Source organism: Nipponia nippon, unplaced genomic scaffold (assembly GCF_047370975.1).
Source record: "Nipponia nippon isolate SJK-2023a ecotype South Korea unplaced genomic scaffold, ASM4737097v1 scaffold_30, whole genome shotgun sequence".
NCBI classification, from domain to species: Eukaryota; Metazoa; Chordata; class Aves; order Pelecaniformes; family Threskiornithidae; genus Nipponia; species Nipponia nippon.
The window spans coordinates 1,785,802-1,810,297 of NW_028262348.1; the positions used below are offsets into that span (position 1 = coordinate 1,785,802).

The 24,496-nt window shown below is 49.1% G+C and overlaps 2 protein-coding genes and 1 long non-coding RNA gene across 14 annotated transcripts in view; 2 read left to right on the forward strand and 1 right to left on the reverse strand.

The window, feature by feature from the left end:
- The window catches only part of SPPL3 (signal peptide peptidase like 3), a 67,087-nt gene extending 56,982 nt beyond the window's left edge, over nt 1-10,105 (forward strand). Inside the window, exons 8-13 of the mRNA XM_009463755.2 lie at nt 1-113; nt 5,305-5,411; nt 6,412-6,575; nt 7,823-8,022; nt 9,084-9,193; nt 9,896-10,105. Of these exons, the coding sequence (XP_009462030.2) occupies nt 1-113; nt 5,305-5,411; nt 6,412-6,575; nt 7,823-8,022; nt 9,084-9,193; nt 9,896-9,967 (766 nt within the window). The 3' untranslated portion in view covers nt 9,968-10,105. The remainder of the gene's footprint in view (nt 114-5,304; nt 5,412-6,411; nt 6,576-7,822; nt 8,023-9,083; nt 9,194-9,895) is intronic.
- ACADS (acyl-CoA dehydrogenase short chain) overlaps nt 107-24,496 on the reverse strand; it is a 25,034-nt gene continuing 644 nt past the window's right edge. Inside the window, exons 1-15 of one of the 12 annotated variants that reach the window (XR_015707252.1) lie at nt 24,320-24,448; nt 23,789-23,952; nt 21,696-21,845; nt 21,387-21,498; nt 20,845-20,996; nt 20,421-20,591; nt 19,055-19,192; nt 18,708-18,803; nt 18,309-18,365; nt 17,568-17,691; nt 10,138-10,252; nt 9,178-9,385; nt 7,782-7,909; nt 6,980-7,146; nt 5,897-5,989 (exon numbers count right to left, since the gene is read on the reverse strand). Coding sequence is in view for 4 of the 12 variants with exons in the window: in XM_087768866.1 (XP_087624992.1) it covers nt 9,184-9,385; nt 10,138-10,252; nt 17,568-17,691; nt 18,309-18,365; nt 18,708-18,803; nt 19,055-19,192; nt 20,421-20,591; nt 20,845-20,996; nt 21,387-21,498; nt 21,696-21,845; nt 23,789-23,881 (1,410 nt within the window). In the remaining 8 variants the exon portion in view is untranslated. Of the gene's footprint in view, nt 2,937-5,896; nt 6,215-6,979; nt 7,147-7,781; nt 7,910-9,177; nt 9,386-10,127; nt 10,253-11,612; nt 11,753-12,865; nt 13,122-13,151; nt 13,653-16,415; nt 17,692-18,308; nt 18,366-18,707; nt 18,804-19,054; nt 19,193-20,420; nt 20,592-20,844; nt 20,997-21,386; nt 21,499-21,695; nt 21,846-23,788; nt 23,953-24,319; nt 24,449-24,496 lie in introns of those variants that run through there. The other 11 variants (XR_015707251.1, XR_015707253.1, XR_015707255.1 and 8 more) reach the window with 11 other exon arrangements.
- Nucleotides 11,701-16,264, forward strand: LOC148054392 (uncharacterized). Its single transcript, XR_015707260.1, has 3 exons — nt 11,701-11,743; nt 12,566-12,633; nt 15,625-16,264. It is a non-coding gene; the product is annotated as an uncharacterized LOC148054392 (long non-coding RNA).

Here is a 24,496-nt window from a genome sequence, read left to right on the forward strand (position 1 = left end):
GATTTCCTTTGGCTGCTGCGGGCGTTTCACTGCTGCTGAGTTGCTCTCATTTTCTCTGTCCGTGATGCTTGTCCTTATCTGGGTCCTAACTGGCCACTGGCTCCTTATGGATGGTGAGTATGTGAACTCAGGGATTTTACTGCTGGTTTGTGCCTGTTGCGAGACATCCGGTCACCTGGGGACGATTGGTGAAATTTGCTGATATGAATGGTTTGCTGAGTTGTGATATCGTGTGGCAGACTCCCCGAAAACAGCCGCTGTCAGGAACACGCCAGGGCGATGCTGGGGACACCTGTTTTTCGGGTTTGTAAAAGCTTCCAAGGAGGTGCCAGAACACTCCTGAAGGATGCTCTGCACCTCTGTGGCGTAGGGCGGATCGCCAGTCTTAGCTAAGGATGTGTGGAGACGGTGGTTGCTTATGACTCATAACTCGATCTTAGCAATCTGGTTAATTTTTGCTGTGCATCTTGTTGGTTTTTGGTTCAGATGATCAAATAATTTGTTGTGAGACAGCTCACAGTGGCTGGTTGTCTCTTTGATCTCTTTGACGCTTGCCAGTTAGGATGGTGAGATGGGTGAAGCTGGCAGGCACCCAGTTGGCTTGAAGGTATGATTTCCCCCCATGCTGGTTGAACTGAATTCACAGCTTACTGTTCCAAAACCTCCCCTCCTGCCTTCCAAATCTCTTGTGCTGGCTCTGGCACTTATTTAATCACATGGTAAACTGATTCAGCTCACTAGAATGGCAGCGTACTCTTTTTTTGCCAGGCTATTTTTCTGCTGCTGCAGTGAGGTGAATTGGATTATTGTGCGGTCAGGTATGTGCTGACTTTGGCAAAAGGTGAGTGGCAGCACGATGGGATCTGAGAGGATGGAGTGGGTATGAGCGCAAAGGGAGGAGGAGAGCCTGGAGCAGGACCTCCGCTGCTCAGCAGTGTCGGGCAGCTAAACTGGCGTAGGACATCTCGTGGAATGGCACCCCGAGGTGGTGATTGCTTGAGGAAAAATAGCTGGGACAACATTACCTGCCCTTGAAATCGGTTGTTGCAATCGAAGACATACATCCCATCAGCTTTCCGGCTCCTGAGATACATGGTAATGAGACAGCAGCGGCAGAAAGTCCGTAGTAACTGAAACCTCTTGGGGCACCTTGATTATTTCTTTTGTATACATGCGTTATGTTTCACTCATGGTTTTTGCTGCTTTGACGGTTCCAGCTGTCGTCTGTCAGGGAATGCCTTTGAAAGCACCCAGATACTACGTGGAAGAAATGCAGATGATGTTTGTTTTGTGTTAAGCAGAGTAGCCCACCGTGAAATTGAGGGCGATTTTTGATCTGCAATAGCTACAAAGCTAAGTGGAGTGTCAGGTGCGGATTTGGGCAAAATCTGAAAAGACTTGCCCACACTGAGATACCAACAGACACATTTACTTAAAAATAGCTGTTTTTCTGAGCACCTCAGTCTGAAATCGTGAGCTTTGAAGTAATTAACCTGCAGAGTACTGAACTGCTGGTGCAGAGTGGTTTCTGGGTTTTATTTCTCGTGGTGGCTGTTTATGATTTACTGAACACTGTTGATACTGTCTAGCTTTGGAGTATTTTATGTAGTTTATATTACGAGAGCTTGTACTGTATAGGTGAGCCTCCTGTCCTTTGTTCAAATCCAATTAAATAAATGTTTGTCAGTGATACTGAACAGGGAACAGCGTTTGCTGGCCTTTGTCAGGGAAACGGACTCGGCAGTTTTATTCCTCGTAGGACACTGCTGCCAGTGGAATCACATCACCTCTGCCTTCACCCTTTGCTTCTCTGGCACCGAATACTTGAGACCCCAATTAATCTTGGTTGGAGGGAAATGTGGGCAAGAAGTGCTGCTCGGTAATATATGCAAGGCGAGCCCTTGCTCGCCTTGAAGCCAGCGCCTGGCAGCCGCTGGGCGTGCTGCAACCCAACTCCTCCTCCCCGCTTGCGCGGGGACGATCTTCTGGTTCGCCGTCGGCAGCGAATGAGACAGATGTGAGCGTGCTTCGCATCGCCTGGGCCGGCGGCTGCGGGGCGAGGCGGGGCGGGCGTTTGTGCTTACCAGTACACCTCGATTTCTGTGCGTGTGCTTGGTTGCGTGCTGTTGATTCTCTCCTTATGAGAGTTTTTCTACTTTAGAGCTGAGTAAAAAGGAGGGGAAATACTTCACAGTAATTTCCAGTCCGTACAAAACCGAGGTATGGCAGTTCCTGGCTTCATTGCTCAAATACTACGGTCCCCCGCTCTGCACCGTAGCTGGTTGAACTGTCTCTAAAGCCAGGGACGTATTACGGGACAGAAGGAGCAGATGTTGTCTCCAGGGGGTTATTGTGGCTTGTGATGATGTACATTTATAGGTCTTGAAATGCTTATTTCTCAGAGCAGATTGTTTGATGACAGAATCGTCAAGGATGGTCACTGTCCCCTGGTGGAGCCTGGTTAAAAGCTTTCTGAAATAGTGAACGTAGCTGGAGACGTACAGTGGGAACGCTGTAGGTGTGTGCGGTGTCTGTCTGTAGCGACAGTGAACTGAACGGTCACGGGTACCCCGGGAACTGCTGCAGACCTTAACTGCTCCAGCCGTCAGGCAGAGGCTACTTCGTGTGCTCTTATTCCCACTCTTTAAAATACACTTTGAGAGCTTTATAGGAACAGGATCAGATCAGAACTTCAGTACCTGTTTCTTCCAGAGGTCAACTGGCGGCCTGCGGGGGAAGCTTAAGCCTTGCCAGCTTGGATAATGCTTTGTAGACCAGACACCGCACCACCGGCATCGTGGTGGTTTCGTCTGTGCCGGACGCCGTAGCGCAGTAAAGCTGAAAATCACGCTGTATCCGGAGAGTCTAATCATGTATGCAAGAATATTCTTAATCCTCAGAATATCCTAATTCCATAAGGAGCGTGCTTGCAGGGACTGCGAAGTTAATTAGTTCAGTTAATTGAAGGTTAACTCTTTCAGTTAGGTCTTTCTTATTCAGCTCCGCCAGCCCGCTGGCCAGCGCTTCCGACCCCGAGCCACCGGTTGTGCCTTTTCTACCTTTTTTTTCTTTCTCCCCCCCCCCCCCCCCCCCCAATGATTAGGAGTATATTTCAGTGGAGGTCTGCCTTACGCAGTTTGTCACCACCACCCATGAGCTTGGCTGTGGAGGACTTTGTTTCTCATATGATTTCTGGGCTTTTCACTGGAAAAGGAAGCTGGCTTCCCTTCGGAGAAGCCTGTTGGTGGGAACTGCACTTTGGCCTGTATTACTCATGCTCGCTCTCGGGCATTCTTGCTTCCCTCCCGTTTTTTAAATTTACCAATATTTCTTAAAGCAGTTGCAAAATTGCACAATTATTAGCATGCGTATTTCACTGTCATCTAAAGGACTTTTTTTCCATCTCCTTTCCTACCTGAGTTTGACGAAAGTGTCTTGCGCGTCTGCCTGCCTTTCGTTTCAGTGATGGAGAAAGAGAGTGTGTGAAGAGTAGATAAAACTTCACGCTGGTTAAAATATTTCCACTTCTAGTTAATTATAACCTGGAAATCCTCTCCTAAATAGAGGCTTGCTTGAGCTATTATTAACATTGGCTTTAGAGAAACCTCTTTGACTTAAGACAGCCTGTTCCCTTGTATTTGCTCTTCTGCCAGAGGAAGTCCGTAACTGAAGGCTATATTGAATTACTGAATGCAGCTCTTTTTCTCGCTCCTTTGCTGTGTCAAATTCTTTAAACCTTAATAATTTGCTTACATTTTATAGCAAGTTACAGTTATGCAGCATGATTTAGGGTACATTTTTATCTGCGTAATCCCATTACTTCATTAAAACCGACAGCCGTGACACTCGGTGTTGTGCTAAGCTTGTCCCTTCTCAAAGGAAAGGGTGGGTTTGGCAGAGTCACTGCCGGGATGCAGCCCGCGGGCGCTGCAGGCAGCCGCGCTGGCAGGCCCCTGGTGGCACGTTTGTCCCTTGAATCTGGGGGGAAAGGCTTCCGTAGGGTTTTGATGGAAGAACTCCACATCTTTCAGCTGAAATGCAAGCGTGAGGCAGTTTCACAGTTGCCTAATTACAGAGCGAGAATCCGAAGGTTCACTCGTAAATTCTGGCCCAGTCAAGTTGTCGCGCTGGTGGGCATATACCTAAGGAATCCATCTTCCCTGCCCTTTCAGTGGATCAGCGTAGGATTATAACGTCTTACAAATTCTGTGTCACGTTAGACAAATACATTTTGTTTACAAATGTCTGCATACGTAAGTGTAATCTGGTCCCAACAGGGCTCCATCATTCCTTGTAAATATACTGATACCATAGATGAAAGTTGATTTACTTTTTAAGTTTTTAAATTTTTTTAAGTCTCTCTTTAGGGATTTCCTTGTAAGCAGTTGAAATATATTCAGTTGTCAGCTGAGTACCTTTAGTAGCTAAGGCTAGGCTTAAAGAAGCGGGAAATCACACAAATGTGAAGACTGGGATTTTTTTTTTTTTTTTTTTGAAGTGTAACATCTTCGTTTTCTACCCTGACAAAATCCCCCTTGGAACAGAACCAATGTCTGAGCTGTGGCATGTTGTTCAGCCTGTTGATCTGGTTGATCTCACCCTTGGGAGAGGGGTTAGGAAAAGACTTGCCCATATTTTTCCCCCGTTGGTGGGCAGGCTTTCACATACACCTCTGTTATTGGGAAATCCCTGTCTATCTAAACGATGATATTTCATAGTTAGTGTTCGGGCAGGCTTACACAATCCTGCCCAAGCAGAAGATGGGTTTGAGTGGGTTTTTGTCGTATCACGTTCTAACATGTCACGTAACCATGCTATTTCTGAATTAAGAGTCAAGGATTTTATTTATTTTACGCGTTTACTAGAAAATCTCCTAATAGTGTAAAAGTCGAGGTTTATGTTTGGGGCACAAAGAGTTCAAAGTTGTTTTGTTGCTTCTGTTTTTAACCGGGTAGTCAGTGTTTTACAGAGGGGAGAGTCTCTAGGACACAAGACGTGGAAACATTTCTTTGTGGTGGGTGGTGGAAGTTGAGGGGAACGGGCAGTTGTGCCTGCAAGGGATTTCCGCTTCCACGGGAGCGTGTTCGCAGTTGGCTACTGAATGTATTTTGACTTTTCTTAACTCTGGTAAGAATTTCATTATCTGGAAATAGCAGACAGTCACCTAGTGCATGCAGTGCTGCACAGGTGCAAACAGAGGCTTCTTCGGGGTGTGTTTTGTGGGGGAGGTATTGGCTTGGGGTTGGGGGTTTTTTGTTTGTTTTGCTATTTTTAATGAACTAATCATGTGCTTGCATTTCGTAGCGCTGGCTATGGGCCTGTGTGTTGCAATGATAGCCTTTGTTCGGCTGCCGAGCCTGAAGGTTTCCTGCTTGCTACTCTCCGGGTTACTAATTTATGATGTCTTTTGGGTAAGTGTTTGGTTTTGTTGAAACTGTTTTTATCCTTTGGATTTGTAATTGGCCTTGGGCCAGTTTTACATGAATTGTACTAGTATGAAGTCGATGAAATCTGGCAAAGCCAGAAGATCAGCTTCTTTGCTCCATTCTGAGATGTTAAGGTCTACAGCAGGATACAGAATGATTTCCTCACTGATTAGTTGACAAAAGCAGAAGCATGGTTGGAGTAGTTCAACTTTGGCATATTATTTAAAAAAAGAAATTGGACCTCAAATTTTGAGAGCCTGGCTGAAGATCAGAACAAGCATTTCCAAGTAAACACAAAGCCTTATCCACGCTCGCACAGTGCACACGTGCCAACTTCTGATCAGCAGTGAAATCCACAAAACAGGAATGCAGGCTGATTCATTGCCAGTAAGGCTGGCATAAAATCTTACCGCACTCTTACCAGAAACCTGACAGAATGTATTTTGTGACACTGAAGGATTTTGTGATACCTTCGCCCGGCGTTGAGCAGTGATCCAGGGAAGCGCTTGCTGACACCTGGCAGCCAGTCAGCTTCCCAGCGTGATGAGCTGTCGCGTAAGAGCCTGTTTGTTTGAGACACGTGTTGCATCATTCCCTTCCTGAGTGAGCACCGCGCTTACCTCTTCCCCACTTTCAAGCTTTCTCATATTTTCAGTTTCCTGCCGGTATCCTGTTACCTGCCTTGGTAGTCCTGGACTCCCTGCTTGTAGTCCGGACAGATCCTTCGCCAGAGGATCTCGAGATACTGATCAGTATCTTGATAATCAGAAAGTATATGCCACTTACTCCTGAGGATTAATAGCGTAACAGACTTTATCTGAATTTTTTTAAATACATTTTGTCTTTTATCATCATATATACAACATACGTATATGGAAAACGTGGGCAATATCCTTTTCTTGAATAAGCAAAGCAAAAATACATGCAGCTTTGAGTTGCTGTGTAATTGCAGTTTGTAATTTGGGATGATTTCCTTGCTCCGTAGGTCTTTTTTTCTGCCTACATCTTTAACAGCAACGTTATGGTGAAAGTGGCCACTCAACCAGCTGATAATCCCCTTGACGTTTTATCCCGGAAACTTCACCTGGGACCAAATGTGGGGAGAGATGTTCCCCGTCTGTCGCTGCCTGGAAAACTTGTGTTTCCAAGGTAAAATCAGCAGTTCTTTTACTGTATTACATACGAAAAATTCTCCCTCCCTGTACTTTTTAATAGCACTAATTCTCCTGGAAAGTATCAGCTTAGCTCCCTGTTTAGTCGCTCCCTCCTCGTGATAAGAAGGTATAGAATGAGTGGTGAGGACCGGACACGTGGCATTTGCATGCAGAAATGATCCTGATGAGGTTAAACGGTGGCCTGTTCAGAACAGGCTACGCTTTTCGACCTATGTGCGAGTTCTACAGTTTCACGACTGCTCTTGTAGGATTTATGACCTAATGCTTAAAAGCAAAAGACCTGAGGTTCATTATAACATCAGAATAGTCTTGATTTGCTGTGTAATTGCAAGCGATTGGGAAGGGAGTTAGAAACTGATCTGAGCAAGGAGGCCTTACCGGGAAGTGCTGTCGGAGGGAGGTTATTCCACGTCTCGCTACTGCGGGGTTCCTTGATGTCTCGGGTTTTGGGCCTGGTTGGGCAGTGAGCTCCAACACGTCAGCTGTTACGCAGGAGGCTACGCTGGCGTATTTACTCTGGTCTTGTTTCCATAGATGTTGGGATGCTGAAATTACAGAGATTAGGAGCTGATTGTCTGCAATGATAAAAGCAAAACTGTTAATTTTGTTAACTTTGTGTTAATTTGGCTTCGTTTTCATGAAAAAGATCTTGGATTTGAGATAATGGGCAATTTCAGTTCTTAATCTATTTAGCAATTTGCTCTTTTCTGGGAGTCTGGCGAGACTGTAGTTTTCTACGTGGTTTGTCTGAATGAGGCCCAAGATCCGAGAAGTCCGTAAATTGACTTATGGCCTCGTATTAGAGGTGCTGCGTGTACACGGGAATGAAGGGGCCGTGTCTGTCCCTGCTAATCGGTTTGATAAAATGCTCAGCTGGTGCCTCCTGTCCGTGCTGGGAAGAGAGAAGACTGAAATACTGAGTTGATGGCTCTGTGCCATTGAGCGAGTTCAGGGCAAAAGCAGCTTAAACACTACCGGTAGAAATAAACTGGCGTGGATCAACATGCCGTTACCGTCAAAATCGGTGCGTTTAAAACTGAGCTGAGGCGGGGGTGAAATCACTGAGGAAGAAATGGGCAGTAGCCACCACGTAGCTTCTGCTACATAAAAGTTTGCTGCTGGGAAGAAGGGATGTGCGAAATGAAGCTCAAAACGAGGGGAGGAGCCCAGAGCTCGTCACCTTTTGTCTGGGGCACGAACCCAATGCCCGTCGCTCTCCAGTTCCACAGGCAGCCACTTCTCTATGCTGGGGATCGGAGACATCGTGATGCCAGGTCTTCTGCTCTGCTTTGTCCTGCGCTACGATAACTACAAAAAGCAAGCCAACAGCGATTCCTGCGGCGCCCCGGGCCCAGGGAACATCTCTGGCCGTATGCAGAAGGTCTCTTACTTTCACTGCACACTTATTGGATATTTTGTAGGTGAGTAATTAGTTTAATGTGGATAGCTGCTTACTGAGCAGAAGTGGGATTACTGTAGTAGGTTTAAAAGATGATGAAAGGAAGCGTAAAGAGGCTTTGAGAGAACGCTTGGTGATGTTCTTTTTTAATCCTCTCTCTGGGTTTCACTGGCATGGTCTAGGGCGAAAACACCTACAGACGACTTTTTAAGATTTTTTTTGTTGTTGTTGTATTTTATTTAGGGGCTGAAAGAGATTATCAGCGTATTATTGTTAGCAACTGTTTATACTTTGCTTTACGAGCATAGGTGTCATAGCTGATACCTGGGTTATGGGAAAAATACGGGAGTTTCTAGATGGATTCCGCTGTGCAGGAGCACATCTAGGGAATTCATCAGAGAATTCCTGCGTTTTTGTATTCTCCTGTTAATGCTTATGATCCTGTGACATTTTAGTACGTACAGAAAATGGTAAGAAGTCACAACCGGAATGCTGTTTACGATTGGATGGGGCCATCCCCCTCCTCCCTAACATAAAACAGATTTTTCCCTAAGCTCAGGACACGGGTGTGCGTATCCCGACCTCCTGCAGTCCCCAGGATGAAAAGGAAAGATGATTTCCTACCAGTACCCCTCCTCCTCCCGCCCCTCGCCTTCCCCCCTCCATTCCCTTTCGGCAGGTATCCAGGAGAATCGCTCCTGGTGCGTACGACCCCCCCGATTCTCGGGCCGGGGGCCTCAGACGGGCAGCCTGAGAGGTACCAGCGCTGGAGGAGCACTTGAGCGTGGTGCATTCAGCTCCCCCCCCCTTCGCCTTTTGCTGGGTTTCGTTTGAGGTATTCTTAGCTTAGTCTTTGAGATTCAAAACTGGAGCAAGTGGCTCAACACAGCCTAATATTAAAACAGAATAATTTTGCGCTGTTTTCTTTGTTTTAAATCCGTTCAGGGGAAATGAAGCAAAGGTAAGTGACTTTTGCACAGCCTGTCTCTTAAAATGGTGGGGAAGGGAGCTAGGTGTGGATGAGACGATTAGAACATCCATATGCAACCCGAAGATATTTATAGTCACTTTTTTCTTTTACAGGTCTATTAACTGCAACAGTAGCTTCTCGTATTCACCGGGCAGCCCAGCCTGCCCTACTCTATTTGGTACCGTTTACTTTATTGCCGCTCCTCACCATGGCCTATTTAAAGGTAAGACAGGATTCCGTGTTCGCAGCGGGAGGCTCTGGGGGGCAGCTGGACGCGCGCCCAGCGTTCCTGCACCGGGCACCGGTTCCCCTGAGGATGACGTGTGTCCTTAACAGCCCCGGCCCAGAACTAAGGTACCGCTGCTGGCGGGGCGAATCTCCGTTTCGGAGGACTGAGTAGCCGAGAGATGAGTTCCTGAAATAGAAGATCATTTATGTACATAAAGTACCAAATTGTGAAGGATTAAATGCTGTTTACTTAAATAAGTGAATTTGTCCTCGCCCAGCTGGTCATGAAAGCATGCGCGCACAAGGGCTGACCAGAGATTGGAGGGGCAGATCCTTTTTACCTCTTTCCAGTCACCTGTTCTGAACCGAAATTTGTTGAAGGTTACAGGGCCGTTGTTAAAACACACATCTAGCCCTCTGCAGCGCGGAGGGTAAGAAACGGCAGAATTTTCCACCTGCATAAATATTTCCTTCCCATCAGAAACCCATTTTAGGTAGATCTGCTGCCAAAGTAAGACGTTCTGGCCCGACAGGGAAAGGATTTATTTTTTGCTGTCTGTAACGTAATTTGCAAAACAGGTGAAGACCAGATTTGCTTTAAGACATGCCTGCAATTATATATGCATTTTAAAATCTGCATTCTAAGTGGACTTTAAAGTTTCTGAGGGCATGGTCCTTCTGCTGTTTCCCTGCCTAGGGCGATCTACGTCGCATGTGGTCTGAGCCTTTCCACTCCAAGTCCAGCAGCTCCCGTTTCCTGGAAGTATGATGGAACAGACAGCAAGTGACCCGAACTTCTGCCTTGGTCCTTTTCACTTTAACTTGTGGCTTTGTCATCTCCTAAAGCTGGACTGGCCGGTACTTGGGAAGGTACCGATTCCGGGACTTGTATGAAAGGACTTTGTATTAAAAGGAGGAAGAGAAAAAAAAGCTAAGAACCTGGAGCTCCGTGTGACTCCGTATCTCCCTGCAGATGTGGAACTGGGGACCCTTTGTGCAGCTGCAGCCACTTTCCTCTTTTCCTCCCTCGGGTGGATTAGTAGCAGACTATTACCTTTGTGAGAGAGGAAGAGACAGACTTGAAACTGAAAACGGCTTGAAGTCGTTCAAAAACTTGTGAACACTAAAAGAAAAAACGGTTAAGCAAACTGAAGCTTCTTCAGAGAACCCCTCGTGGACATTGGGACCAGTCTCCTGCTGGACTTCGCTTTTGCAAAGAACTGAGACAGAAGGTCTTCTGTCACAATATTGGTTTTTTGATTTATTAAATATTTCCTGTGGTGTGAGGTTACTTATTAAATCCACAGACATTGAGTGACTTCTTGCAGTATACATATAAAAATTTGTTGTAACAAGTTACATTTCCACCCAGATGTCATGTTGCAGTGAAAAAGGGCACGATTTTTATACATATATATATACACACATATAGATATATATATGAATAAATAAAAAGGAAAACCTGCTAAGATCATGCTATGTAGCAGACAGGGGCTTGCTGTAATTTTTAGCATGTAGAGCAGTTTACTATGGCTTTCTTGTATATGGATCTCCAATGAGCTGCTGTTTCCCCCCTCCTGCGACTGACCCTGCAGTTAAAAGCAAGTGTAGTATTTGTACCGGTTGTACTCCTGGACCTTAGGGGATATTCGATTTTGATCAATGTAGCAAACTAGGGAAGAAGAAAGTTCGAACCCGGCCCTGTTCGTTTGAGGGGGGAGGGGGTGGGGGGGGTGTCTTTTTTTCTTTTTTTTTCCTTTTTTTAGTTTTCTTTTTTTACAAACGGCTCCCTTGCAGGTTTTTAGTAGTTCCTTCTTGACCCAGTGCATGTATTATAGCAGCAATTGTCTTTGTGCTTTCTGATCATAGTAATGTATCACTTGTAAATACATTTTTTCTATTTTCTATTTTTTTGTATTTTTTGCATTTTGTTTCATTAGTGTGCTGTATTTTTTCCATGCCCCTGCCCCTTAAAGAAAAAAAAAAAAAAAAAGGAAAAAAGAAAAAGAAAACTGTCCTTTGCTGTTGTGCCTGGTTGGAGTTTGTGTGTTGACTGCTTTGTACCTGTAGCCTGTTAAAATGTGGATTTTATTATTTTTTTTAAACCAGCAGTTCCAGTTCTGTTATTTTATTGACTGAAAGGCTTCCCTGAGGTAACCAGAACTTTTGTCCTTTAAAGTACTCTGCCAAACTGGGTTTGGGGAGCTCTCCTGCAAGCTCGTGGCTCTGGCTAGTTGGATAGCTGCTGGTAACTGGTAGTCGACTGGAAGGAAAAGAGGAACGTTGAACAACGCACCGGACCGAACAGTACCGTTACGTTGGGGCACGGTTCCCTTACAACAGGTAAGGAAGCTTCAGTGAAACGTCTGATCCCTTCTGCTCTGTCACATCTTACAAGAGCGTATTTAGCACAGCAGAAACTTGTCTAGCCACGTGCGTGTGCTGTCACTGATGTCCTCTGTTCTCGGGCAGGTCTGCCGCTGCTCGCGGGCGAGGGGCCTCGGGGCTGGCGGCCTCAGAGCTGGCCCCGACAGACCTGAGACAGGTAAAACGTCTGCAGGAACAGTAAGGGACAGTAAGAAGCAGCAGGGCCCTTCGGGGGGCTCTAAGATTTAGCGAGTGTGGGTGTAGCGGGGGGGATGTTGTGACTTTATTAATTCCACCCCCCGCCCCATTCGTATCTTTCACTCAGTTGAAAGCATTTGCTCTAGCGTGTGCCTGCAGTGCTCATCGTCAGGCACTGTCACGTTTTAATGAAGTCAATAGTTTTTAATTACAAATCTGCTTTCACTGTTCATAGCAGGCGTCTGGTCCCAGACTTGCAGTCAGCTCGGGGTAACAGAAAGGCATGAGTTTTCAGCTACGCACCTCAAACTTGAGGTGAATAAAATATTGATGAGGATGCTGAGAGAGAGAAAAAAGACACCTTTTTGGGGTTTTTTTTTTTTGCCCAGAGGTTTGAAGCAGTGGAATAACACCTTTAGATCCAGTTTGGTACTGCCTTGTCTTCCCAGCCCTTCCGCCCACCCGACAGCAATGCACATCTCAGGGGCTTTCAGCTTCTCGCAGCTCCCTCCTGCCTTTGGAATTAAAATAAAAGGCCTTTCTCTGTTTTGCAGTGGCATTTTTTAGTCCCTGCCGGGAAAGCGCGCCTATGAATGATCTTCTACACTTAGAAAGGATTCTGGGAAAAGTTCTAGGAGTGCTAATTGACAAATGCTTAATGAGAATTAATTTGGCTTTCTAGGAAAATCCTGGCCTTCCTGTTGAAGCTGTACTGCCCTCCTGCACACTGTGCGACCCTCTGACTTGCACGGAGGTAAGAGACTGAGCTCTAACTGCACCACTTCTGTTTCCGAACCCGCAGGTAGCGCCTGCTGCACCGAGCTGACGGCCCTGCGTCCCCAGAGGGAGGCTTGCACTTCACCTTGCCAGGTGAGCAAAACTGGACCGAAAAGGGTTTGCTGCCCCCTCGGTGTGGGACAGGAGCCACCACTGGCAGCAAAAGGACTGTGGTGCTTCGCAGAGGTCAACTGAAGCTAACTGTTCTAAATACAAAGCTATTACTTGTAGAGGGAAACGCATTCCCCAGGTTTTTGACTACTCCCCACAGCTCTCCTGTCCAGAGCAACCTCAGCGTTCGGGGGGATTAGAAACAGATTCCTACCTCGCTGCTCAGCCGCTGGGCCCTCTCTGCGCAGACGCACCTTTTGTCCTCGTTTCTTCGGTCTGGCCGAGTACGCGTCTTCGCAGCTTGCGGTGGGACTGTGCAAGCTGCTTTGGGTCCTTTGGATTTCCAGAGGCCATCGAGGGCCCAGGGTTCCATGTCCCTCCGGGGTCTGGCACGGTTGTTCATGCCGCCTGAACTGCTTAATAAACTGCTTGACACAAAGTCCTGCAGTGAAATCGCCAAGCCCTTTCTTCTGAAAAGGTGTCAGAAAAAAATATTTTAATAATTGTTTGACTAACATATGCCTTCTTGTAGGAAGATAAAAGGATACTGGCAAAAAAGGGATAACTGGAGCATGTTTATAGCAAAGTTGTCGGGACACAGACCAGAACTGTAATGTACAAACCTGGTAACAGTTCTGGAGTCGGTGTTCTGCTGCGTCTTTGGGAACAGTCAGCTTACAAATGTTACTGTTTGTGTTTTGAAATTTCCCTAAGGTCACACTTAATCTTGCAAACATTGAGCTCAGAAATGACCTGGGGTTGTCTGGACGGCCAGTGTGGGTAAAGCGTATCAGCAATGCGGCTGGTCGTTCTGTGTCTGTACTGGCCTGTTGGGAGCCGTCAAACCTGCGCCCAGCCCGGCCGCGAGGCCGTGCTGCGCCGCCTGCAGAGGCTCAGGAGCGCACCGGGGTGCCCAGCGCCGCAGTTTCAATCGTGTGACATTCAGGAGCCTCTTGCTGAGATGAACGTTTCCTGTCTCGAGCGTGGAAGTACGTTACGTTCTGCGAGAGAAGGGGAAGAGCCACTGAGGCAGTTAGGAAACCTATGCTGACGGCTGGGCGGCTTCCCCAGCGCCGTACTGACCTCCTTGGAGGGAAGGCTCCCAAGCATTTTTCTTTTTATACAAGTAGTCAGTAGAATTTGAAATTAGCTTTTAGCTAAACAGTAGTAAACTGCATTTTTCATTCAGGTTACAACACTGTCACATTTTCTTATCTCTATTCCATTTCTTCTTCCTATTATTCTTATAGGCACTTGGGCTTTTTACTTCAGGATGTCTTTCAAATTTGGTATTTTTCATGCTTTCCAAGATCCCCAACATAACCTGAATGTGCGGCTGTTGCCAGGTCTGTGTGTATAATGAGGGCTCTCAACTTAGGCAAAACAAAATTTAAAATCAAAATAATTTGTCCTATTTTTCTTATAGCTAACGCTGTCAGGAAAGACTGTGTAGAGGAGACTGTTCTGATGTGAAAGCAATACTACAGCAATTTCAGCTGAGTCCTGTAAAACATTTTCTACACTGCTTAAACTTGGAGGGCTGAGATGGCGCCTCTTTTTTTTTTTTTTGAAATCGTGTGAAATTGAGAGGTGAGCCCCATCCCGCTGGGCTCCGAGGAAGGCAGACGCTTCAGAAGGGGATCCAGATGCAGGGTAGCTCCTTGTTCTTGGTGGGGGACAGGATGTGGCTCGTGTCTGTGCTCCCCAGGACGAGTTAGGTATTTCTCACCTGTGCGTATTGAATTGTGACAGCCCGGAACAGCTCATCCCTTCCTTCGGTCTGTTGGGAACTCGCATGAAGAAACTGCGACTTTATATAGGATATAAAATACATCAAATCTAAGGCGAGGGGGGACATAACTCCTCATTACTGTAACTGTGTTTCCTAAGAAAGGATTCTAGTTCGGGCTGCCTCCCAACCAGGGTCATGGACGCTATGGGCACTGGGGCAGAAACCACCATTATCCTCGAAAAGGGCGCTGTGGCTTATCTCCTTCCCCACCTCCTTCTCAGGGATGCATGACCTGGTTTTCCCAGGTTGCAATGTTCGCTGAGTTTGTAAACGGATAAAAACTTTTGGCTTCACCTGTAAATAGACCCTGGCCCTACCCATGCCCAGCCAGCTCAGCGCTGTCTGGGGGTGGCTCTCGGCAAGCGCTCCCCGTTTAATGCTGCAAAACTTGTTTGTGTTCTGCGCTTTCAGCAGTTCCATTCTGTAACAGCCCTGAGGAGCAGATGCATATGCATTACAGCCACAATTCTCTCAGTCAGTAGCAGCAAGGAGTAAGCGCTTAGTATCTTGCTCTGAGAAAAGTATCTTGCTCTGAGAAAGCGCTTTGTATCTTGCTCTTTGCTCTCCGCGCTGTCGGGCAGGCTCTGTGCATGGCCATGCTGTTTACCCCAAAGCACTGCTGTGAAGTGCGGTGTGCCAGGCCACCGCTCCCTCTCTGGGCCTGCGGCAGCAAGGAAGGTACTGGAAAGCTTTTGTTTGAGAGACTTTGCAACCTTAAAGCATGGGTTTTTAGGTAATAGCAAAAGGGAACTCCTGTTAGAGTATCTTAAGATGTTCTTAGGCTCAGGAACCCAACTGGTGTGCGTACGTAGACCAGTGATTTTTGACCAGCTCCACCCTTTCTGTAATTTGATGATGTGCGCTGTAATTCAATACAGACTGGGGCAGAGGTGCGGCACTCGGCAAGTTACCGCCAAGTGTGCAGTTGTGAGTCAGGTCAGCTGTTGCAGCGATGTCAGAGCTAGCAAGAAGCTTGTTAAGGAGACGCACGGCGCGTGATCCGGGCGTTCCCTAAAGGAGGCTCTGGTGGCGGGCGCAGCAGCCGGGCTCCCCCAAGAACTACTCGATTCTGCTCCCCCGTATTCGCAGAAGGGCCACATGGGATCTGGTACATCCCGTTTGTAGGCTCTTCAGGTGTGTGCCCTGGCAGCTGAGGTGGTCATCGCTATTCTCCCCCTTAGGCCAGCCACGGTGCAATTCCACGCTGCTCTGGAGAAGAGAAGCTGCAGTCATTTAGCGTTGGTAAGTGAAGGCGGCAGGCCGTTGAAGAGGAGCAGTTGAACGCGCTGACGGTACGGTAAAGCAGACCCAAGAGAAGCAGCTGGATGGAGAGAGGGGAACCAGTGCAGCAGGCATGGCCTAAGTGTGACTGACTGCTCTGTGTCCCTGGGGATTTGGTGGCCCTCCACACATGAGGTCAGCGAAGACGAGCACTGAACCGTCACTCTGCATTCCCGAAGCCCTCGCTTTCTTGCAGCGAGCAGCCCTACAGCTCCTGTTCTAGCTGAGTGGCTGCAAGGAGAAATAAGTCTAAAATAATATCACTTTCTCCTACGCAATCATCGATCTGAGCCTTCAGCAAGCATCAAAGCAGTGGTAGGGGCTGAAGTCAAGCTAGAACTGTCTCTCTCGCTCCTAGAAGCCCTCCATAATTTACAACACATTCCCAGTCATTGGAATGCTTTTCCAGTAGAAATACTCCTGTTGAATTCACTGCCTGGCTCTGTTTCTGTTCATCCTTAGGTTTGTGAGAGCAGCAAGGAGAAATTCAAGACTTCAAGACTTCGCCCTCTAGCGACCTGCGAAGGGATTATTTATATTGCTGGGAATACATTGCTTCTGCGCTAGCGAACACCCGCTGCCCCTCAGACTCGTGCGTGCAGGCCCTGGTGGTTTATGCTCCTGTGACTGGAAGAAAATATTCTAAATGAAGTCGCACTTTCATTAAGAAAAAGAAAGTGGGGACTGGTGGTCCTTTAAAATCAGGTTTTATTCGTCTTCTCTGCTTTCTTATCTGTAATAGAATCCTCCTGGTTTTCTCTCCACACAAATCTACATAAATGGCACCACAGGAAAATAACCATTTACCTCTAGGGTACTCGGCGTTTGGACAAGGGGGCGCACCATGCGGGCCTCTCCATCTTTTCCTGAGTTTAGAGCTTTTCTTTTGGCTGGTCAATCTTCTAAAAGTTAGTTTCTTGCCAAAGATAACTGATTGAGGATACGTGCTACTGCTAAAGCTTCCTGGTACGGCTTTCTGTGTCATCTGTTCATTTCCTAGTTGTTGCCCACAACAGGTAGAGATTAAAGGCTGCTACTGCCCCTTCGTCCACTTCATGCACTTTCTTTCCTGGTGGGGAGTTGTTGGTGTAGTAAAAGCAGCTTTAGGAACAGAGGGGTTTTGGTTTTTTTTTTTTTTAAATCAGTCTCGGGCATTGCAGCTTTTCTGTCCTTTGCTTTTACACCTACATCCGTAAGTGGCTGAGTGAGCAGGCTGCTGGGCAAGAGCGAGGGGGGATTCTGACCTTTGGTTTTGCACCCGCACAGAGAGCAGGCGCGGGCTGGAGGAAGAGCCCTTTGTGTGTAGGTGGCACCTGCGTCCTCCCGGCTGGCTCCTCTCCCGCTGCATGTGGGGAAAAGGGCACTCCTGCGAGGGCTGGTTCCCTCAGCACAGCCCGTGTCTGCCTAGGAGCTGCGTCCCGCACCTGGAATTCATCGCAGTCTGATCAGAAGAGGCAAGGTAACCCGCAGCCTGGGAGGCGCACGAGGAGAACTGCTGACTTGACTGAACAGCAGTCATTTTGCCGCTACCAAACCAAAACAACGCTCCAGTTTAGGAAAAGAGCTACGCTCCCCTGCAAGGCCAGGCTGCTTCCTCCCTCCTGCACTCACAGCCATCACTTACAAACCCAGATACGGCCCTCCATCCACCATGCTTTGTCCAAAGAAGAATCAGCACATTTTAACAAAAGGGTCAGTTACTCATTGGTGAGGAAAACTTCCATCGTTAGCCTTGCTCCAGAGGGCCAAGGCTTGATCACCGTTGCACACCGTTACAAGGCACTTTGAGGCAGTGTCTTGCTCCAGGATCATCTTCAGCCACGGTAGGCCTTCAGCAACTGACCTGCTATCACCAGTCTTTGGATCTCACTGGTCCCCTCATAGATCTCGGTGATACGAGCGTCGCGGTAATGGCGTTCTGCTGGCATCTCTGTCACATAGCCCATCCCGCCCAGGATCTGGATGGCCTGAAACAAAGGTAGCAGGTTAGGAAGGAAGCAGGGTCAAGGAATTCATTTTCTACAGACCACAGCCACCTGTGAGGGAGCTAAGCCCACTGCAAGGGCAATGGGGGGAGGGATGACTGCAGCCCCTCCCAGTCAGAGGAATAAACAGGACTAGAGCCAGGCAAGAGCAATACTGATGTCCCAGACAGGGACTGAGCCGCGTCCGAGGTACCTGCTGGTGAGCTGTGTTCAGCTAAGACGCTTATTAAGGACAGGGGAAAATAAACACAGACACCAGAGCTCCCGCTCCATTTGCTCACTACGTTGCAAACTTACTACCAGTCCTGACTGGTGCACCCGCGCCCTCTCACATCGCTGATGACACTCAAAACGTGGATGCTGCCCTGGGCAGCAGCAGGCACAAGAGGACTTTAATCGTACAGCTGCCAGAGGGCAGCATAAATCCCCGCACACCCCCACCCCAAAATCCAGCAAGATGGCTGTGCTAACCAGCTTCAGCCACGGGGGCTGGGTTGGTTTTTAAAAAAAAAAATAAATCTAGTAAATTCCATCCCGCCTTCCCCAAGCACCTGTGCAACAGCACGCTGTATATCAGAGATGGCAATTGAAGTACTTACCTGATGAGCGATGGCTGTTGCAGCTTCTGATGCAGCCAGCTTGGCCATCGCCGCTTCCTTTGGGGAAGGAAAACATCACTGAGGGTGCAGCTATCACAAAAAAGAACACCTCGCTTGCACGAGGAGCTGGAACGCTCACAGACCAGCTGTGCAGAGCCAGGACAGATCGCTGGTGCCAGCCGACAGCGGCCATCCCTCTCCCCTTGGCTAAAGCCAGGACTCGGCTCAGCAGGCTGCCTGAGGTTCAACAGCAGAGGCCAATATCTGCTGGCGAGTTAAACACCGACAGCACAGGCTGGGCAAGAGCTGAACGCAGCGATGCTGCACATAGCGCCGTTTTTTTGCCTTGGGCCTGTGCCCAGCACGGTCGCTGCTAGACGAACGCAAGGTTGGCGATACCTTTGTGAAGGGCTTCCCGTTGTCTTTCAGCATAGCAGCTCTCCAGGTCAGCAAGCGCGCACCCTCCAAGGCCACGGCCATATCCGCTAGCTTGAACTGCAACGACAAACACGGGCATTGTTCCAGGTGGCAGCCTCTGCCCGCACAAGAACCCACAGCACATGTCTCCCACCGCCGAGGCCAACGAGGCCAACAGAGCTAGAAAAGGAGCGCCTCCAATCAGTTTTGAAAACAGAAATTATTACCTTGTTTACCCCAGACAGTGCAAAGCGTGCCTGAAGCCACGCCCGAGAGCCCACATGAACCTTCCACCAGCCCCGGAACTGCCCCGGCCGCCTAGCTGGTACCTGCACGGCCTGCAGCTTTGTGATGGGCGACCCAAAGGCCATTCTCTTCTCAGCGTAATCCACGGCACAGTCCAGAGCGGCCTGTGCTATGCCAAGAGCCTGTGAGGCGATACCAATCCTTCCTGCATCCAGAGTTTGCTGCAAAAGACACAAAATACACGTTACATCAAGGCGTGCTTGATTAAAAGTAGTACGCTGGCATTTCTGCTCTTGCTGGGAAGCTGCTGTAGCCTCAGTATCCTCTGGTCAGACCACCTTGATTCAGAACATTCCTGGTTAGGCAGGAACAGAGAGCTGTAAAATGTACTGGGCACTGCAGCAAGAAGCCAGGGGTACAAGAAGGAAAGCAGAAAAGAGAGGTATTGCTGCTTCCTAGCTGGGGGGGGGAAAAGAGGGGGTGCAAAATAAGGGAAACAGCAGAACAAGGAGCATCTGCTCTGAAGGGGCCGAGAAGAACCCTTCAGCTAGGCCCTGGCTCACTGTGCAGCTGGTTTTACTTTAACTGGGGAAAAAAAAAAAAAAACAAAACAGGAAATCTGGTCAGTTTGCCTTTTTGCCCTCATCATTCACACACACACTGAAGCAAGCATTTTTCAAAACGACTGGAGTTGAGTGAATAACCTGGCTTACCTCAGAACGCCTGCCCACTAGGCTTTTACCTGCTTCCCTGCCTCACTGCGCACAGCAAGAACTCACAGCACAGTGAGAAAAGGCTTCCTCGTCTCAGTCCTGGGCTGAGCGGCTTAAAAAAGTGGTTGGTGACCGAGGCGGTCTTTTAGTTGTGGACATAATGGAAGGGGCTAGTCTCCAGGGAGCTCAGCCTTTTCAAAAAGTCAGGTCAACAAATGGTGTTTTGCCCCTACAGAGAGCGCAATGAACACGTCCAAGGGGAGCGCGTCACTGCAGGGAGCGCGCTGTTCCTCAGAAGTCGCACACATGCCGTAACTCAGATTCATCCACCTTTAGCCACTATCCAGAGGCTGTCCTGTGCCTCCAGCCTTCCTCTGCCAGAGGATTTAGGGAAAATGCCGTGTTTTGCCTTTATCTACAGGTACAAACTGGAGGAATAGAGGGTTGGGAGAGGAGAAAAATTAAAATGCACCAACCCTGCTCACAGAAAGAACTGCCACATTGAGTCTATAATAAAAGCGCTGTCAAGGATCTATGGTAAATTAATGATTCCTCAAGCTCTATGAATGATTTCTCCCACGCTGGCAAGAGGAGTCAACTGCTTAATGTTACACAGAGCAGCTTATGCTAGCAGGTCTCACCAAAGCGAGCCTAAGTCTGAAAATGGTTTTGAAAATGGCAAGCTTGGGAACTACAGCTTTACGCAAGCACAGCTGCTCCCCGATCCATCTCTTACCATGGCGATTTTGAAGCCCATTCCCAGCTGCCCCAGTAGGTTGGCCTTGGGTATCCGACAGTCCTCAAATATCAGGTTGGCAGTGGAAGAGGCTCGGATTCCCAGCTTGTCTTCTTTCTTCCCCAGTGACAGCCCAGCAGTTGGCATGGGAACCAGGAACGCGCTAATGCCCTGCAACAAGACCCAGACTCTTAGGAATGGTGCCAACTTCCCACTCAGCCGGGTGTCAACAGGCCTTCGCCAAACATTTTTCACAGGAGCCACATCTGGGTAACCGGGAGAAGGGAGGGGAGAGCTGAGACAGCACAAAGCCAGCGTGCATCAGCCCCTCCTCTGCTCAAGTCCCCAGAGCCTTTTCAAAGTGCTGCTCCTGCCCAACTCCTTTACTCCCAGCCCTTTTTCCGGACTGACCCACTGAACGCACCTTGTGCTTCAGGGATTTATCCGTAGTAGCGAACACCACGGTGGCCGAGGCGTCCCAAGCGTTGGTGATCCAGGCCTTGGTGCCGTTCAGAACCCACTCGTCACCATCCAGGCGTGCCATCGTGGATGCCGCACCCGCGTCGCTGCCGTTTCCTGAGCAAGGCACCAGCAAACAAAACTCAGGCAATGGGCGGGAGCCTGGGGCGAAAACCCCCAATGTCAGCTCACGGCCCCTCTTGTAACTGCGATACTGTCAGCACTGTCCCTCCCAGGGGACCCAAACGGGGAGGGGAAAGGCCCACGTGTCTACGATGTGTCCATCTCCAGAGCCCTGCTCACACAGAGGGGATGAAAATTTTCGGTGTGGACGACGGGGATGGCAGTTAATACCTTGGGCACTGAGACTTCATTTACACAGAATTGCTGCAAACCACCTTTCTACAAACTCTCACGATTTCACAGACCTAAAGTCCATCCTAAACCCGACTAAGGAAAGCAGCTACCCTACGTTCTTCACCACAGGAACAGTAACAGTCACATCACCTGGTTCACTAAGGGCAAAACATCCGATTTTCTCTCCGCTGGTGAAGGGAGCAATCCACTTGTGCTTCTGTTCTTCGGAGCCAAACTTGAGTATTGGCCCTAAATACAGAGACTTTAAGCATTGAGAGTTGAGTTAGTGCCTCTTGAAGGTCCAAGCCATCCACTAACTCCCTAATGTCTAAGTGCTCTCCAACACACCAGCGCCCCCACAGGGACAGGCCCCGTTTCTCCCATACGCTCCTCTCCAATAACCCCTGATGCCAGACGCGGTTCCACGCCTGTCCCTCACGCACAACCTGAGACACTTACATTATTGACACTGACAATGACGCCCGTGGACGCGCAGCCCCTGCTGATCTCCTCCACGGCAATGGAATAGGCCAGGTAGTCGAGGCCAGCTCCCTTGTACTCCTCCGGCACATCCATAGCCAGCAGCCCTAAGCCACCCATCTTCTTCACCTGCACATAGGGAATGGAGAAATAAGATCCTCCGCACCAGCAGTGTCCCAGCAAATAGACGCAGACACAAGGAGATAAAGACAGGTCACAGCAGGGCTACGCACGGAGGAAAAGATGCACACGACTCCTGGTGAAATGGGAATCTGACTGTACAAACTGGTAAGTGTCCCCAGGTCCCAATGACTTCAACAAGAGCTGTGCGCAGTCACTGCTGCCTAAGAGGAGTCTCTTGATTATTTAAAGAGCTCTCTTCAGTACCGGGAAGGAGGGAGCCTTTTGAAGGTGAAATAGGGAGCTACAACCCCACCAGCATTTCCTCAGCCTCCCACCAAAGCTTTTGCTTTTCTCTGGTCAGTAGGAAGCTCCCAATGGGAAATCTAGCTGGCAAAAGGCATTAGAACTTTACCTTTGAGTCTGGTGAGCTTCAGCCTAGGACTGCACAAGGGAAGAATTTTACAGAATGAATGACCCACAGAACAGTTTGCAAGAAGGTGATTTTTTTCATTCCCATTAAAGCCAGGTCTTGCTTCCCAGAGAATGTAATTGTTGGTTACCTTCCAAATTACTCCACCCCGAGCTCCTCAGCTGGACCCCTGGCTACTTAACTGTAAGCTCTTCAGAGCACCGGCTGTCTCGCTCTAGGTCTCTTGTTAATGTTTGGCAACATAAAAGAGAAAAAACAAGCTTTCCTCTGTTTTTATATTTAAGATGTCAAGCTTTTGGTGTTGCAGAAATAAGCATATTACCAGCCTCTGCTTGCTGTAATAGGACCCACGAGGAATTTTTAAACAAATATTTTCCCTCCTGTACGGGCACCCGAAACACTAGTCCTTCACATCAAATCCAGAGGATGAACAAAAGGCAGCAACTAATTCAATGTACGTATGTTGCTTTATCATAATAAATACTGTTTGCAGTTTTAATTTTCCCCTACACATTCAAGTGAAAAGACTCAAAATCAAATGTAAAATTCTCAGGTAAGAACAGTGAAGTAAAGAGGAAAGTATCTTCTTCCTTAGAGTGAATGTGACTTTCCTGGCTATCTTCCTTGCTCCGTCATAGAGAGAGGGGTGTATGACAAAACTCGCACGCCTCTCTGCTTGCTTGGAGCCTTTTGGCTAACTTGACAGTATATGCTCTTCTGGAGCTCGCTATTTCATTGCAATGAAATGGGCGAGTCTGCTCAACACGGCACAGAACGTGCTGCTGTGTCTGTACTGCTTTCCACAAGAGAAGTCGCAGGTTTGACTGGAGTCTTGATTTCTTCACAGCCCTAGAGGATGACCAACATGCATCTCCTATCTCCCGATCACTTCTTTTCACCATCTGAAACGCACTCAGGTCACTACGCTTCTTCACTATAAACCATTTTTACGGTTGTGTGCAGTCTATAAAAGTATTTCATTGATTTTTATAAGTCAGTTGCGTTACAGCCCATAGGAAACTCAGTAAGAGAACTGAAAATTCAGTGGTACTAAAGCCAGATACAGAGAAACACACGCCAAGGTCAAGAGCTCAAAATGTCCTGTGGTCCTCCCCCACGCTCAAAGAACTCTCCCACAAGTTAGCCTAGACTTCAATTTTCTGCTAAGCCAGGGATTAATGTACATTTTACTTCAGGCCCAGGTGGTCCGGCCGCAGCAGCAGAGGGAAGTCAGGAGATCGGGGCACATAGATTTCCTTCCTTGTTTTGCTGTCAGGATATCATGTTTGGCATAAGCATTTGTCCCGCACTTTTGAAAGCGATGCATTTTTCCTCCCTGGAGGAAACTGTAAGGTTTAAGTAACTAGGCTTGCACTTAAAGCAAGGTTTACGCTTTACGGTTGGACTTGATGATCTTAATGGTCTTTGCCAACCCAAGCGATGCTATGATTCTAAGTCAGGCTCCGAGCGAGGCAGCCCGCCCCGCTCCTGCCCACCTCCCGGCGGGAGCGGCACGCACCTGCTCGGCCGGGAAGCGGTGCTCCTTATCCAGCTGGGCGGCCAGAGGCATCAGCTCCTTTTCTGCGAAGTCCCGGCACGTCTGTCGCAGCATCTGGTGGGTTTCGGGCAGCTCCGCTGTCTGGTACACCGTGTGCAGCCGGCGGAAGCACCCAAAGGCCAGCGCTGAAAGGAACGACAGGAATTAAGCGCCGTTGTTCCCCTCCGCGCCCGGGGGAGAGGGCTGAGACCGGCCCAGGAGGAGCCGGCCCCAGGCGCGACGCACGCAACGCGGCCGGGGGCCTTCCCGGAGAGACGCTTTTCTCCCGGCACCGGGGCCGCGGGATCCGGGACCGCAGCCGGGGCGCAGCGGGCCGGGGGCTCAGCTGAAGGGCGGCACCGCCCCGCCGCGGCTGAGGGGACCCGCCTCAGGCCCTGAAGGGCACCGGGGCGCCGCCTCCCGCGCAGGCCGCGGCCCCTTCCCACCCTTCTCGCGTGTCCCGCAGCCCCCCGAGCACCCGCAGCGAAACGAGGCCGAGCCCGGCGCCCTCACCCCTGGCCACCCCGCCGCCGCGGGCCAGCAAGGCCGCCGCCGCCGCCATGCCGGCCTCCCGTCGCCTCAGGGGAGCGAGGAAACAGCGCACGCGCCAGCCGCGAGGGCGGCCACGCCCCTCCAGCTCCGCCCCGCGCCCCGGCCACGCCCCACCCCGCCCCAGACCGGGCAGCGCCT